The following is a 14,699-nucleotide window of genomic DNA, read 5'->3' on the forward strand; positions in this document are numbered from 1 at the left end:
TGGGCACATGACCCTGGCCTCTGGAAACTCACAGCCTGGGCTGAAGGCCTGTGTGCACCTGGGTGTCTGGGAGTCTGGTAGGAGACTCCTGAAACACTGGGAGTGGGGGGTGTCTCATCAGAGTCATGATGCCTAGAGAGCCTTCTGGCAGGGCTGGAGCCAGCTCCAGGAGCCCTGGGACACGGAAGCTACCGGTGGCCCCCCAGGACTGGCCCTGACAGAGATCTTGGAAGATCCAAACCAGAGCTAACTGGCTGAGTCCAGTCCAGCCAATCACAAATAGGTTATCTCAGTTTTGGCAATACTAGGGTTTGAATTCAGGGCCTCTTCATTGCTAGAAAGGCGCTCTACTCCCTGAGCCATGCTTACAGTCCTGTCTTGCTTTACTTTTTAGATAAGGTTCTATGTGTTTTGCCCTTCCTGGCCTTGATGTATAGTCTTCCCAATCTCTGCCTTCCAACTAGCTGGGATTACAGGTATAAGACGCCATGCCCAACTACTAACTGCTGTTTTCCCTTTAACAAGTTACTTTGGGCGTCTTGTCGTACACCAGTGACCAGGCCTCTTTGGGCTCTGCCTTCATCAGGCTGTTTCGCGGGCCCAAGAGGAAGCCTGGCCCAAGGGCATCTGGCAGGCCTGCAGTGGGGACCCAGGCCCCGGGCTGCTCCTCCCGGCCCCTCCGGTCCTGATACTACAGTTATGGCAAACCGCACGCACCGAGGCCCGGCGTCCACCCTCAGCATGCTCCCCTCCCCATTTCCTGTGTTTTGGGGTCACCTGCCTGAAACTTGGCTCACAGGAGAACTTAACACATTCTGTGAAAAAGACACTTCCTAGGGGACCAGGAGCAGACAGCTCCACCTGCGCTCTGCCCAAAGGAGCCGGAGACCAAGGTGCTGATCCTGGCCTGCAGCGTCCCGCCGTGCGGCCAGCGCCCGTGGTCTGAGGGGGAGATGAGGCTGCGCCAGGGCTGGGGAACCCTCCTACTTGGGGCCCCTTTCTGAGCAACTGATCTACAGAAAGCAAGAAGACATTCCACCTGGGCCTGCCGTGCAATCCCAGTGCTGACCATCAGGGGGCAGTGACGGCCCACAGATGACCTCCAGAGCCCCTAGGGCCACCCTCCCATCCTGTGCTCCAACTTTACCTTATTAAGGGAATTTCCAATCAGAAATCAAGCTGGGACTAAGGACCTTGGATGTGAGAGAGCAGCCAGGTGTGGCCGCGCTGCTTCGGCCACCATCCCCGTCTCTGCCACCTGAATGGCTGCCTCTCAGATCCCCAGGGGCGCCCCCCGCCCGGCCCCCGCCCCGCAGGGAGAGATGGCGGGAGCAGGGAGGGTTCTCCGACCCAGCCCCCAGCGGCGGGCAGGCTCCTGGGACGGCCTGAGGGCAGGCCAGCGTAGCACAGGCTCTGCAGCTCAGCTCACCGTGGCTCCTAACTAGAGCTCTGCTCTCCGCTCCCTACCACCTCTGCCCCTCACGGCCGCCTGGCAGCCCCACTCCTGCCAGCACAGACACTGCCACCCCCAAGTCCCGCAGCGGCCTTAGGCGTCCACTGCTCAGGACCACTGCGCTCAGGGAAGCCACCGAGAAAACCCGCGCTGTTTACAACAGCCTCGGACTCAGGAGGGGATGACATATGCAGCTACTGCTGAATTTGTGGAATCGTGCAAACTGCTAACATGGAGACCGTGGAGGAAAGTGAAAACGCCGTGTGTCTCAGCTGCCCTGGTGCCGTGGCCAGGGGCTGCCGCGCGGGACACCTGGGCAGGCAGCCCTGCCGCCCCCCAGAACGAGCCGCCCCCCAGAACGAGCCGCCCCCCAGAACGAGCCTCCTCCTCCAAGAATGAGCAGCCTCCTCCAAGAACGAGCCGCCCCCCAAGAATGAGCCTCCTCCAAGAACGAGCCGCCCCCCAAGAACAAGCAGCCTCCCCAAGAACGAGCCACCCCCAGAACAAGCCACCCCCCAGAACGAGCCGCCCCCCAAGAACGAGCAGCCTCCTCCAAGAACGAGCAGCCTCCTCCAAGAACGAGCCGCCCCCCCAAGAATGAGCCTCCTCCAAGAACGAGCCACCCCCCAAGAATGAGCCGCCCCCCAAGAACGAGCCGCCCCCCCAAGAATGAGCCTCCTCCAAGAACGAGCCGCCCCCCAAGAATGAGCCGCCCCCCCAAGAATGAGCCACCCCAGAATGAGCCACCCCCCAAGAACGAGCCGCCCCCAAGAATGAGCCGCCCCCCAAGAACAAGCAGCCTCCTCCAAGAACGAGCAGCCGCCCCCCAGAACGAGCCGCCCCCCAAGAACAAGCCGCCTCCTCCAAGAACGAGCAGCCTCCTCCAAGAACGAGCCGCCCCAGAATGAGCCGCCCCCCAAGAACGAGCCGCCCCCCCAAGAATGAGCCTCCTCCAAGAACGAGCCGCCCCCCAAGAATGAGCCGCCCCCCCAAGAATGAGCCACCCCAGAATGAGCCGCCCCCCAAGAACGAGCCGCCCCCCCAGAATAAGCAGCCAAGAACGAGCCGCCCCCCAGAACGAGCCGCCCCCCAAGAACAAGCAGCCTCCCCAAGAACGAGCCGCCCCCCAAGAATGAGCAGCCTCCTCCAAGAACGAGCAGCCCCCCAGAACGAGCCGCCCCCCCAGAACGAGCCGCCCCCCAAGAATGAGCAGCCTCCTCCAAGAACGAGCCACCCCCCAGAACGAGCCGCCCCCCAGAACGTGCCGCCCCCCAAGAACGAGCCGCCCCCCAAGAACGAGCTGCCCCCAAGAACGAGCAGCCTCCTCCAAGAACGAGCAGCCTCTCCAAGAACGAGCCGCCTCCCAAGAACGAGCAGCCTCCCCAATAATGAACAGCTCCACAATAATGAGCAGCTCCCCCAGAACGAACAGCCCCCCCCATAATGAGCCACCATCCTCCGCGCTGGGCTGTCTCTCGGTGACTTCAGACTGACTTCAGCCGTGTCCCTCTGCTCAGAGCTCTTTAACAAAGCTGTCTGGGTCCGGGGCGGTACCCTGCAGCTCCGAGGGGCGTGCGGGGCTGAGATCTGCCTCCCCGGGATGGGTTTGCAGGCGGGCCTGGGCAAGGACCAGCTCCTGCTTCCTTGGAGGAAGCTCCCCGCAGCTCTGGGCATGGCTCACTTGTCAATCATCCTCAGGTATCGGATGCCCATACGCGTGGCCATCTGACCGCAGGACAGGGTGACGTCATGGTCGCGAGACGCGTGGGCAAAGTGGGTCAGGCGGGTGAGGGTCTGCAGCTCCACCAGGGGGTCCGACCAGTTGCACTCGGAAGCCATTTTCACTACCTTCCAGCAGTGCGTGGTGGGAGAGAGGGCGGTGTGTGAGTGGGGTGCGCAGCAGTGTCCAGTGCCCCTGACACCCAGGACTGTCTCCAGACCGGGGACCCCGTGGGTGCCCTCCCCGCCCGCCTGGGACAGGAGAGCTCTCCGTGGATGGCGCAAGACCCCCCCCCCCGACTGCCCTGGGCAGCTTCTGAGGCCTTCCGAGCCAAGGCGCTCCACACCCGGCCTGGCGTGGCTCCTGGACACCCACCTGGGCCAGAGGAGGCACGTTGAAGTCCATGAGGCCCAGCCCGTTGCAGGAGTACATCTCAATGGCCACCAGGACTCGGGTCATGCAGCTGATGTCATCATCAGCACCCTGGAGGAGAGAGAGGGAGCGCCCGCCGGTCAGTCCTGGGCAGCGTGAGCCCGCTGGTCAGCCCTGGGCAGCATCAGCCACCGGTCAGCCCTGGGCAGCGCGAGCCCGCCGGTCAGTCCTGGGCAGCGTGAGCCCGCTGGTCAGCCCTGGGCAGCGGGAGCCACTGGTCAGCCCTGGGCAGCGCGAGCTGCCGGTCAGCCCTGGGCAGCGCGAGCCACTGGTCAGCCCTGGGCAGCGCGAGCCGCCGGTCAGCCCTGGGCAGCGTGAGCCGCCGGTCAGCCCTGGGCAGCGTGAGCTGCTGGTCAGCCCTGGGCAGCGCGAGCCGCCGGTCAGTCCTGGGCAGCGTGAGTCCGCTGGTCAGCCCTGGGCAGTGGGAGCTGCCGGTCAGCCCTGAGCAGCACAAGCCCGCCGGTCAGCCCTGGGCAGCGCGAGCCACCGTCAGCCCTGGGCAGCGTGAGCCCGCTGGTCAGCCCTGGGCAGTGGGAGCCGCCGGTCAGCCATGGGCAGTGTCAGCCACCGGTCAGCCCTGGGCAGCGGGAGCCCGCTGGTCAGCCCTGGGCAGCGCAAGCCTGTCGGGGAAGCCGTTTGCACACCAGGCTGGTGTTGAGAGTGCTCACATCCCATTATCTTCTCATAGAAGGAAGGAGACCTCAGGTGTGAAAGGTGGCGCCCGGCCGCTGGGCCTGGGCTCCTGAGGGCTGCGGCCTCTGCCTGCACCCGCCTGCCACCGTGGGCCCCGCCTCCCCGACGGCTCCCTGCAGGCCGGCTGTGGCGCTCCTGACCTCACCCCACAGCCGCGTGGGACGGGGGGGGCAGCACCCACGGAGGTCCAGGCTCAGAGCCCGCGGGGCCTCCCGTCCTCAGACCGACCGCCAGTGCCCTGCCTGTCTCTGGTGGGGAGGCGGGAGGGCTCACCTCTTCCACGCCCAGCCGCAGCCCGATCTGCTGCTGCAGCAGCTGCTTGGCCTTCACCCAGGTGGCGATGAGCTGCTGCCGCATGTTGATGGGGACCACCTCCTCGGGCACGCTGCCGTTGGTCAGGGTCAGCCCAAACTCGCAGACCTGCGCAGCAGGACCCACGCCCGTCCTCAAGCTCCGGAGGGCTCGTGGACTCAGCGACAGCACCCCAGAGGGGCTGAGCAGGGTCTCCCAGCTCACGGTGCAGTGCAGATGGGGCAGAGCCAGAGCCTTGTGTGTGCTGACGGCGACGGGGTGCGGGCGGAGCCCCCAAAGCCGGGCCCCAGAACCTGGTCACTTGCTGGGAGGACAGGATTCTCAGCACTGTGCCTCAGCACCCCTTACACAACTTGGCCCGGTGCACCACCACCAGCACGCAGAGTGACCACATGAACCTCCCAGCTGGCCTGAGTCCGCAGGACAGAGCCCTCCCCCCGTCCCTCCACCGTCTGGGACAAACCTCCACCGGAGAGACAAGGGATCGCGTGGGGTCCCAAGATTCATAGCCTAGGCCCAGCCGTCGTTTGTCTCACTGTGTCCAAGCCCCGTGCCACCACCAGTACCCCAAGGCCCGGAACCCGTGCCCCTCCCTGGCCTGTCCCCCCAGACCCCAAGGCCCGGAACCCGTGCCCCTCCCTGGCCTGTCCCCCCAGACCCCAAGGCCCGGAACCTGCGCCCCTCCCTGGCCTGTCCCCCCAGACCCCAAGGCCCGGAACCTGCGCCCCTCCCTGGCCTGTCCCCCCAGACCCCAAGGCCCGGAACCTGCGCCCCTCCCTGGCCTGTCCCCCCAGACCCCAAGGCCCGGAACCTGCGCCCCTCCCTGGCCTGTACCCCTGCCCCTAGGCCCTGGGACTGCACCTCCAAGGCCTCTTTGATCTCAGAGGAGTCGGATGGAGTGTGACTCGTAACTGGCCGCATCCCCTTCTTCAACTTTTCGGGCGTCTGGGTGGGAATCCAGCTGATGATGAGTCCCCGAGCCAGGGTGTTGCAGAGCATGGTCAACATGACAGGGTCCCTGGAAGAGAGGCCTCCTGAGCACCGCAGCCCTGCCTGCAGCGGGCCGGGGCGGGCCGGGGCGGGCCGGGGCGGGCCGCAGCAGTTACCCCTGGCAGGGTCCCTTTTACCATGGTGAGCACTTACTGCACTCCTGTTTGTGTTTTAAGATGGGACCTTGCTACATAGCTCAGGATCCCTTCACACTTCCATCCTCCACCTCCTAGATTCTGGCCCACAGTACCGTGCAGCACACCCATCCTGGCTCCCCCCTTCAGCATCTGAGGTCAAAAACTAAAGTCCCATTGTCCAGACTGGAAACCAGACACATGAGAATTCCATTTTGATAAGCTTTGGTTCAGCTGGTGTAGACAGATCCCTCATTATAGTTGCACAGCCCCAGTCCCTCCCAAGAGGGTCCAGATCCATCCCTGCCCCACCCTCCAAAACCCAGGATGGGAAGGTGGCGTCTTCTCTCTCCTGCTCTTTGCTATGTGGCAGGCCTTACTGAACTCCCCGGGAGCAGCAGGGGGCCCGGTGTCTGCACCGCAGTGGGCACAGACACCCTGACCCCTGCATGCGAAGGAGCGTGGCACCAGCACCCACCCACTGTGCCCGGTGACCTTGACCGCCCGCAGGAGGTGGGACAGGGCTTCCACCAGCTCCTTCTGCCTCCTAGCCGTGATGAGATGGTGGTTGTGGTTCAGGATATAGACGGCGGCGTTCTGCACAATCCAGGCCTCCCCGATCTCCTGCCCGATGTCCGCAGAGCGCAGCCAGCTATTCATGGCGTACTGGGACAGGTTTTCTATCCAGGTTCTGCAAACACACCACCACAAAGGCTCAGCTTGATGCCCAGCCTTTCCCAGAGCTGCCATGGCTTCCTGGAGGCCGTCCCTCCAAGGTGTGCAACTGCAGCCCGGGGCACAGACGATGCCGGGGAGGTCCCCAGTGCACCAGGCCACATGTGTGCGGCTCTGAGCGGCCACTCTCCATGGCCTTCTGCACTTCCTCCCCATGGCCTTCTGCACTTCCTCCCCGTGGCAGTCTCTGCACTTCCTCCCCCGTGGCAGTCTCTGCACTTCCTCCCCCGTGGCAGTCTCTGTACTTCCTCCCCCGTGGCAGTCTCTGCATTTCCTCCCCCGTGGCAGTCTCTGCATTTCCTCCCCCGTGGCAGTCTCTGCATTTCCTCCCCCGTGGCAGTCTCTGCACTTCCTCCCCCGTGGCAGTCTCTGCATTTCCTCCCCCGTGGCAGTCTCTGCACTTCCTCCCCCGTGGCAGTCTCTGTACTTCCTCCCCCCGTGGCAGTCTCTGCATTTCCTCCCCCGTGGCAGTCTCTGCATTTCCTCCCCCGTGGCAGTCTCTGCACTTCCTCCCCAGGGCCTTCTGTACTTCCTCCCCCCGTGGCAGTCTCTGCACTTCCTCCCCCCGTGGCGGTCTCTGCACTTCCTCCCCTGTGGCAGGTCCTCCTCCTATGGAGCTCTTCCTGATCTCTCGGCTCCTCCCCTGGCCTGAGCTCTTGGCCCTTCACTCACCTGTTTTGGATAGCGGCCGGCCTGGGGTCCTTGCTGGGCTATCCTTGTCCACCCTGCACCCCCTCCCCCTGTGAGCTCCCTGCCACCTTCTACCTCACACGCAGGCAGCAGGACACACTCAGGGCGTTGCACCTGTGGGGACAGTCTCTGCCTTGCTGGCCTAGGCTGGGCAATCTTTTCTGTCAAGGGTCAGATACTAAGAGTTTTAGACCTTGTGAGCCATTAGAGGTCTGTTGCATTTTTTTCCTGCTTTTAAAAATAATGTTTGAATTGTCAAAGCCAGCCTTATCTTGAGGGAAGAAACACATGAAAACAGGCAAGGCCTAGAGATGTAGGCAGACGGCCAGGTGAGAGCCTGACCTGTACGTGATCCATTCTGGGTTGGTGTCCGGGGGCTCCGGTACGTAGCCAGCTGGGTGCTGGCTGGTGTCCTCAGGGGGAATGGCCCGGTTATTCAGCTCCACACCTTCTGAACGCAGCAAGTGGACCGTGGCCTGCAGGAAAGGGCAGCAGGAGATGGGACCTATCCTTACAGTTTACTATGGAAAAGCCAAAGACAAGGAAGAGACCTCCATGATGAGCCCCAACCCCATGCTGAGATAAACCCCTCCTGCACCCCATGACCTGTCCCTTCACCCCCAACCCCTCCCCCCATGACCTGTCCCTTCACCCCCAACCCCTCCCCCCCATGACCTGTCCCTTCGCCCCAACCCCTGACCCCATGACCTGTCCCTTCACCCCAACCCCTCCCCCCCATGACCTGTCCCTTCGCCCCAACCCCTCCCCCCATGACCTGTCCCTTCACCCCCAACCCCTCCCCCCCATGACCTGTCCCTTCACCCCCAACCCCTCCCCCGTGACCTGTCCCTTCGCCCTAACCCCTGACCCCATGACCTGTCCCTTCACCCCCAACCCCTCCCCCCATGACCTTTCAGTTCACTTTAAAGCTATGTGTCTCAGGGGAGCATGCCTCTCAGGCCTCTGACCCTCCTCTCCTTCCCGGTTGTCAGTGGCCCACTACTGGCTGCGCTCTTCTGAGGTGGCCGCAGACGCCTCTTCTGCAGGGTGGAGGGCCGGCCTGCCCGGGGTGGGCGGCCCCCGTCGGGCCACCCTGTGCTCACAGACAGCTGTCTCCCTCAGGCGCTTGCATCAGCTCCAACCCTGAGTCCTAGCACCTAGCGGGGGGCTGGCTGTGCCTGTCCCCAAGGACGTCCACTGGGTGAGACCACCTTGGCTGGCCCCAGGGCTCCAAGAATCCTGACACTTCAGAGGTCTCCCCGGTCCTCGGGGCGCCGGCTCAGGGAAGAGCTGCAGGCTCCCAGCAGGAGTCACCCACCCGCTACAACTGCATCCTCCAAGAGTGGCGACACACCCTATCCTACCTATGTGGCCTTGGACTTAGGGTTCAAAGTCCTTTCTTGTTTTTTCTTTTTTTTCTGCCAATATTGAGACTTGAACTCAAGGGCTCACACTCTTGTTCAGGTTTTTCCACTCATAGCTAGCATTCTACGATGGGAACCGTGCCTCCAATTGCAATTTCTGTTGGTTAGTTGGAGCTAAGAGTCCTGATACCTTGTCTGCCTCATCTGGCCTCATCCGTAGCTGGGACTACACAGGCAACCCACTTGTGCCCAGCACAGACATGATTTCTAACAAAAATGTTTACATCAATTCCAAGTGTTTGAGAGACTCAATGTCACACCCCAAACTGAAACTGCTGCAAGAGAGTAGAACTTACACATACAGATACAAACTTCCTAAATAGAGCCCTGGGGACACAACAGATAGGAGAGACTTGACAAGTGGGGCTACATCAAAATAAAGAGTTTCTGCACAGCTAAGGATATAGTTAGCAAACTAGAAAGACAGTCAGCCAAACAACTGGGAAAAAAGATCTTTACGAGCAACATAGCAGACAAAGGCCTAATATCTGATATATACAAGGAGCTCCAGAATCAAACCCCTTCCAAGCCTAATAAGCCAATCACTAAATGGCAAAGTAGCTAAGGAGAGACTTCTCGGAAGAAGAGGTGAGAATGGCAAAGAAACACATGAGGAAATGCTCATCGTCCCTGGCCATAAAGGAAATGCAATCCAAAACAACTCTGAGATTCCATCTCACCCCAGCTGGATCGGTCAGCATTGTGAATTCAAACAACAAAGGCCGGTGGGGATGTGGGGGAAAAGGAACCCTACGGCACTGTTGGTAATGTAACCTAGCACAACCACTTTGGACAAGGGGCTGGAGGTTCCTCAAAAACTAAACACAGACCTTCCCTACAACCCAGCCATAGCACTCCTGGGCATCTACCTTGACCATCAGTAGTCAGGATCTAATAAGGACACCTGCACCTCCATGTTCACTGCTGCACTATTCACAATAGCCAGGATACAGAAACACCCCAGATGCCCCACAATAGATGAGTGGATCCAAAAATGTAGTACCCATACTCAGAATTTTACACAGCCATTAGAAAGAATAAAGTAATAGCTGGGTGCCTGTGGCTCATGCCTGTAATCCCAGGTACTCAGGAGGCTGAAATCTGAGGATCATGGTTCAAAAGCCAGCCTGGGCATGAACATCTGTGAGACTTATCTCCAATAAACCACCAGAAAACCAGAAGTGGCACTGTGGCTCAAGTGGTAGAGCATTATCCTTGAGCTAAAGAGCTGAGGGACAGTGTCCAGGCCCAAAGTTCAAGCCCTATGACCAACAAAAAAAAATGGTATCATTTTCAGGGAAATGGATGGAACTAGAACAAATCATGTTAAAAAGCCAAGCTCAGAGAGACACAAACAGCACACGTTCTTTCTGGTATGTGGAAGTTATATCTAAAATGCACTGGGATATGACAAATTATTCAGGATTCTAGATGCTCACACATAGTGAGACCAACAGAGGATGCTCTCAGGAGAGACACGCAAAGGCACCAAGCCTAAGTTTCTCCTCACAGTTACAAAATATAATATACATACAAACTCCAAGATATGGAAACAAGCCTTCTTGTTTTTTTTCTTTTTCCCTTTCTTTTTCGTTTAGTTTTTTAGTTTCTAGTTTCTGTCTTCTTTACCGTGTGTCTGGTGCATTCAAGTGTACATCTTCAGGGGAGGGGACAGAATTCGAGGAAAAGGGTGAAAGCTTGCAGCAGTGGAGCTCACTGGACATTGATGAAGGTGACCTACATATACAACTTGTGGGTGGAGATGGGCGGGAGGGAGGGGGGAGAATGAGGGAGGAGAAGACAGTACGAAAGGAAGAACCTGCAACCCCTCCTCCGTGTATCACCTCTATAATGACAATGAATTGGTTAAGAAACGTACATCAACACACATCATGTTTCATGTTGACATATGTTTCTCCTCATACATCTTCTAAGAACAGCTTAGCTTGGAAGCAGAACCAAGGGCCCTGGGCTACGTGTTTGTAAAGTGTGAGTGGTGGCCGAGTCTGGTGTCTACAATGGCCCAGCCTCCGCAGATACAAGAAATTCCCCTCTGCACTGACGAACCCCGCCCAGGGACGCACCTCGCCACTGATGAACCCCACTTCCGCGAACTTCCTCAGCAGGTCCTGGGACATGTGCTTCTGGTGACTCATGGAAGCCGGGCCCAGGACGTCATGCGCAGAGCCTTCAGTACCTTTCCTCTTCCGTGCTGCGGGAGCAGCAATCGAGAAGATTGGCCTCTGTCTCTCCCTTTCGGCGGTACCGGGGTTTGAACTCAGGTCCTTGCACTTGTTAGGCAGGAGCCCTAACATTAAGCTACTCCATCAGCCCTCTGTGCGTTGGCTAGTTAAAGATTTTTCTGGTTTTAAGTCTGAGCCCGCCTAGACCAGGATGCTATTTGTGCCTCTGTGAGCAGCCAGCGTGACAGTGTGTGAACAGCCAACCACTGGTGGAGAAGGAAACTGGAAAACGTGACTGAGCTCTCCCTCTCTCCATGCCTCAATGACACGCAATTACAGGCTTGAGCCTCTGCATACGACCTCAGGCCACAAAAACACAACAATTCCTGGCCTGCTTTGTTGCCTGTGCCTCTGCCCGGCACGGTGCCGGGTGAACCCAGACAGACAGCACGGGGCTCTCTGAGGTGATCATGGTGCCCTGGCAGGCTGGCAGCTCGGGCCGGAGCGGCGCCAGTGGGTGGCGATGGTGCCACTGTCACGCTGCCGCTGTCATGGTCACCGTCACCTGCTTTCTGGAGCCACCTACCAGTGCCCCAGAGGTTCGGCATCAGGGAGATGGGCCCAAGGCCCCGGAGATCCCCTCCCCCACAGGGCTTAATGCCCCTCGGACAAAATGCCCCAGGATCCGCACAGAACCGCCGCCCCTCCCCCGGGCGGTATCTTCTGAGGCGAACACAGGTGAGCACGCTGAACATGGTATCGGCATGTGATCCTGCTTTCTACTAGAAGGGGCGCTGAAGCCCCGTGCAAGGCCAGGCCCTGCGGCTACTGCCTGCCTGCCCCTGGAGGCCGCAGGCGTGGAGGCATTACAGCCTCTGCTGTGCCTTCTGTGGAGCCAGACCTCCAGGGGAGCAGGGGGACCCCAGCCCAGCCTGCCCTGCCCCTCCCTGGGGACCAGGGGGACCCCAGCCCAGCCTGCGCTGCCCCTCCCTGGGGGGTCAGGGGGACCCCAGCCCAGCCTGCCCTGCTCTTCCCTGGGGGGTCAGGGGGACCCCAGCCCAGCCTGCCCTGCTCCTCCCTGGGGGTCAGGGGGACCCCAGGCCCAGCCTGCGCTGCCCCTCCCTGGGGGGTCAGGGGGACCCCAGGCCCAGCCTGCCCTGCTTCTCCCTGGGGGGTCAGGGGGACTCCAGGCCCAGCCTGCCCCGCCCCTCCCCGGCCCAGGGTGGGTCCCCAGCCCAGCCTGCGCCGCCCCTCCCCGGCCCAGGGTGGGTGTCCCCAGCCCAGCCTGCGCCGCCCCTCCCCGGCCCTGGGTGGGTGTCCAACCTCGCTTCATTCTCAACGGTTTCCAGGCTTTGATGTTGTCATAGAGGAGGCAGAAGCGGCAGGCGGCCCGGCAAACATCCCACACGCCCTGCTTCCGAGCAACCTTGGCCAACTCCGTCCAAATCTGAATCCTGGCCACCAAGGTCCCAGCAGGAAGAGAGCAGGCAGAGCGGAAGTCAGAAAGCATTTACAAGGACAGCATGGTTGCTGAAGGTTCCCAAGAGTGACCTCTAGACACAGTGCTCTCTTGGCTGTGGTGGGACAACCTGGTGGGAGGGGTGGGGCTGGGTGCTCAGGACTGGGTGGTCTCAGGTGGGGCTGGGTGGTCTCAGGTGGGGCTGGGTGGTCTCAGGTGGGGCTGGGTGCTCAGGGCTGGGTGGTCTCAGGTAGGGCTGGGTGCTCAGGACTGGGTGGTCCTGGGGTGGAGCTGGGTGCTCAGGGCTGGGTGGTCCTGGGGTGAGGCTGGGTGCTCAGGGCTGGGTGGTCTCAGGTAGGGCTGGGTGCTCAGGGCTGGGTGGTCCTGGGGTGGAGCTGGGTGCTCAGGGCTGGGTGGTCCTGGGGTGAGGCTGGGTGCTCAGGGCTGGGTGGTCCTGGGGTGAGGCTGGGTGCTCAGGGCTGGGTGGTCTCAGGTAGGGCTGGGTGCTCAGGGCTGGGTGGTCCTGGGGTGGAGCTGGGTGCTCAGGGCTGGGTGGTCTTGGGGTGAGGCTGGGTGCTCAGGGCTGGGTGGTCTCAGGTAGGGCTGGGTGCTCAGGGCTGGGTGGTCCTGGGGTGGAGCTGGGTGCTCAGGGCTGGGTGGTCCTGGGGTGAGGCTGGGTGCTCAGGGCTGGGTGGTCCTGGGGTGAGGCTGGGTGCTCAGGGCTGGGTGGTCTCAGGTAGGGCTGGGTGCTCAGGGCTGAGTGGTCCTGGGGTGGGGCTGGGTGCTCAGGGCTGGGTGGTCTCAGGTAGGGCTGGGTGCTCAGGGCTGGGTGGTCCTGGGGTGGGGCTGGGTGCTCAGGGCTGGGTGGTCCTGGGGTGAGGCTGGGTGCTCAGGGCTGGGTGCTCAGGGCTGGGTGGTCCTGGGGTGAGGCTGGGTGCTCAGGGCTGGGTGCTCAGGGCTGGGTGGTCCTGGGGTGAGGCTGGGTGCTCAGGGCTGGGTGGTCTCAGGTGGGGCTGGGTGGTCCTGGGGTGAGGCTGGGTGCTCAGGGCTGGGTGGTCTCAGGTGGGGCTGGGTGATCAGGGCTGGGTGGTCTCAGGTGGGGCTGGGTGCTCAGGGCTGGGTGGTCCTGGGGTGAGGCTGGGTGCTCAGGGCTGGGTGGTCTCAGTGGGGCTGGGTGGTCCTGGGGTGAGGCTGGGTGGTCTCAGGTGGGGCTGGGTGCTCAGGGCTGGGTGGTCTCCAGGGCTACCTCTCCTTCTCATTCTCGCTCCCCAGGCGCCGCAGGTGTCCGATCGCCTTGTCCACACTGATGATGTGATGCCGGGCCTTTGCACACAGGCTGGAAAACCGGCCCTTGATTTTCCCAATGGAAACTGAGAGCAGAAACAAAGGACAGCAGAGGACATGGGTGTAAGGGCCTCTGTTCCTGGGAGACGCTGGTGCCAGCGGCAGGCAGAGGCCCTGCGGGGCTGCGTGGGCTCCTGGGCGCCCGGCGGATCCAGGTGGGCACCCGCTGCCTTTGGACGGTGGTCGGGATGAGCTGGTGGGAGGTGTGCCCCAATCTGAAGCCAGCATGCCCTGGCTCCCCTCCACTGCACAGAGCAGTCCCGCCTCTCCCCGTCAGAAGTGCCAGGCTCCGACCTGTCTCTTGCTGCCCCCTGGCAATGCCCAACACCCGTTCCAGACGCGGCAGTCTTATCTGCTTGATGCAGGAGTTCTGAGAGCTCACCATGTCACCACGGGCCAGCTGCCTGGCGGCCCTGCTGTGGACCGAGGGCCTGGGCTGGCCTCGCACCCTCCCCCACAGCCTCAGGCAGCAGGGTTCCCCTGCTGACCAGCTCAGATGTCCGGTCTGGGAGCCCCACGCCTACTGGGCTCTGGCACCACAAGGTGCTGGTCCACAAGGCATTGGCACCATCACCATTAGCGGCATCCACAGGGCGCTGGAGGCACAGGCCCACCTCTGACTAAAATAAAGCAAAACAGGTGCCCCCGTGATGTCAACAGACATCTACAGCTGCTCTGCAGCGGAGCCTCTGGCACCTTGGGATGAGAGGACCAGGAGACGCAACACAGCCCAACAGGCCCAGCCCTCCCAGGCTGCCACCACAGCATCAGCCTTCCCAGTGCACGGAGGGACCTCCCCAGCTTGCCCTCACCCAGATCTGTGACGTGGACTGCAGCCTCTGATTCCCACTGTCAGCATCTGAGTCAGACGCGGGCTAGAGGAGATGACACCCCTGCCTAGTGCAGGCCACCCGCTACTCTACCACCACTGTCTTGTCCTGGACAGCGGGCTCCAAGGCCACAGTCAAGGGTGAGCGTGGTCCTGGATTGCATGCCGGGGATTCCTTTAGAATCTCTCTGTGGAAAAAAGTATATGGCCCGGGTGAGTGGGTGTGCGATGGCCTGGGGGAGTGGGTGTGCGATGGTCTGGAGGAGTGGGTGTGCGATGGCCTGGGGAAGTGGGTGTGCGA

The 14,699-nt window shown here is 61.5% G+C and overlaps 1 protein-coding gene across 1 annotated transcript in view; it reads right to left on the reverse strand.

The window, feature by feature from the left end:
* Cfap46 (cilia and flagella associated protein 46) overlaps nt 1-14,699 on the reverse strand; it is a 92,468-nt gene that overhangs the window by 50,834 nt on the left and 26,935 nt on the right. The window contains exons 14-22 of the mRNA XM_070011425.1: nt 13,472-13,595; nt 12,090-12,220; nt 10,668-10,795; nt 7,502-7,635; nt 6,213-6,425; nt 5,472-5,628; nt 4,572-4,718; nt 3,549-3,656; nt 3,135-3,301 (exon numbers count right to left, since the gene is read on the reverse strand). Of these exons, the coding sequence (XP_069867526.1) occupies nt 3,135-3,301; nt 3,549-3,656; nt 4,572-4,718; nt 5,472-5,628; nt 6,213-6,425; nt 7,502-7,635; nt 10,668-10,795; nt 12,090-12,220; nt 13,472-13,595 (1,309 nt within the window). The remainder of the gene's footprint in view (nt 1-3,134; nt 3,302-3,548; nt 3,657-4,571; nt 4,719-5,471; nt 5,629-6,212; nt 6,426-7,501; nt 7,636-10,667; nt 10,796-12,089; nt 12,221-13,471; nt 13,596-14,699) is intronic.

Source organism: Dipodomys merriami, unplaced genomic scaffold, assembly GCF_024711535.1.
Source record: "Dipodomys merriami isolate MVZ:Mamm:240054 unplaced genomic scaffold, mDipMer1.0.p SCAF_82, whole genome shotgun sequence".
Classification (NCBI taxonomy): domain Eukaryota; kingdom Metazoa; phylum Chordata; class Mammalia; order Rodentia; family Heteromyidae; genus Dipodomys; species Dipodomys merriami.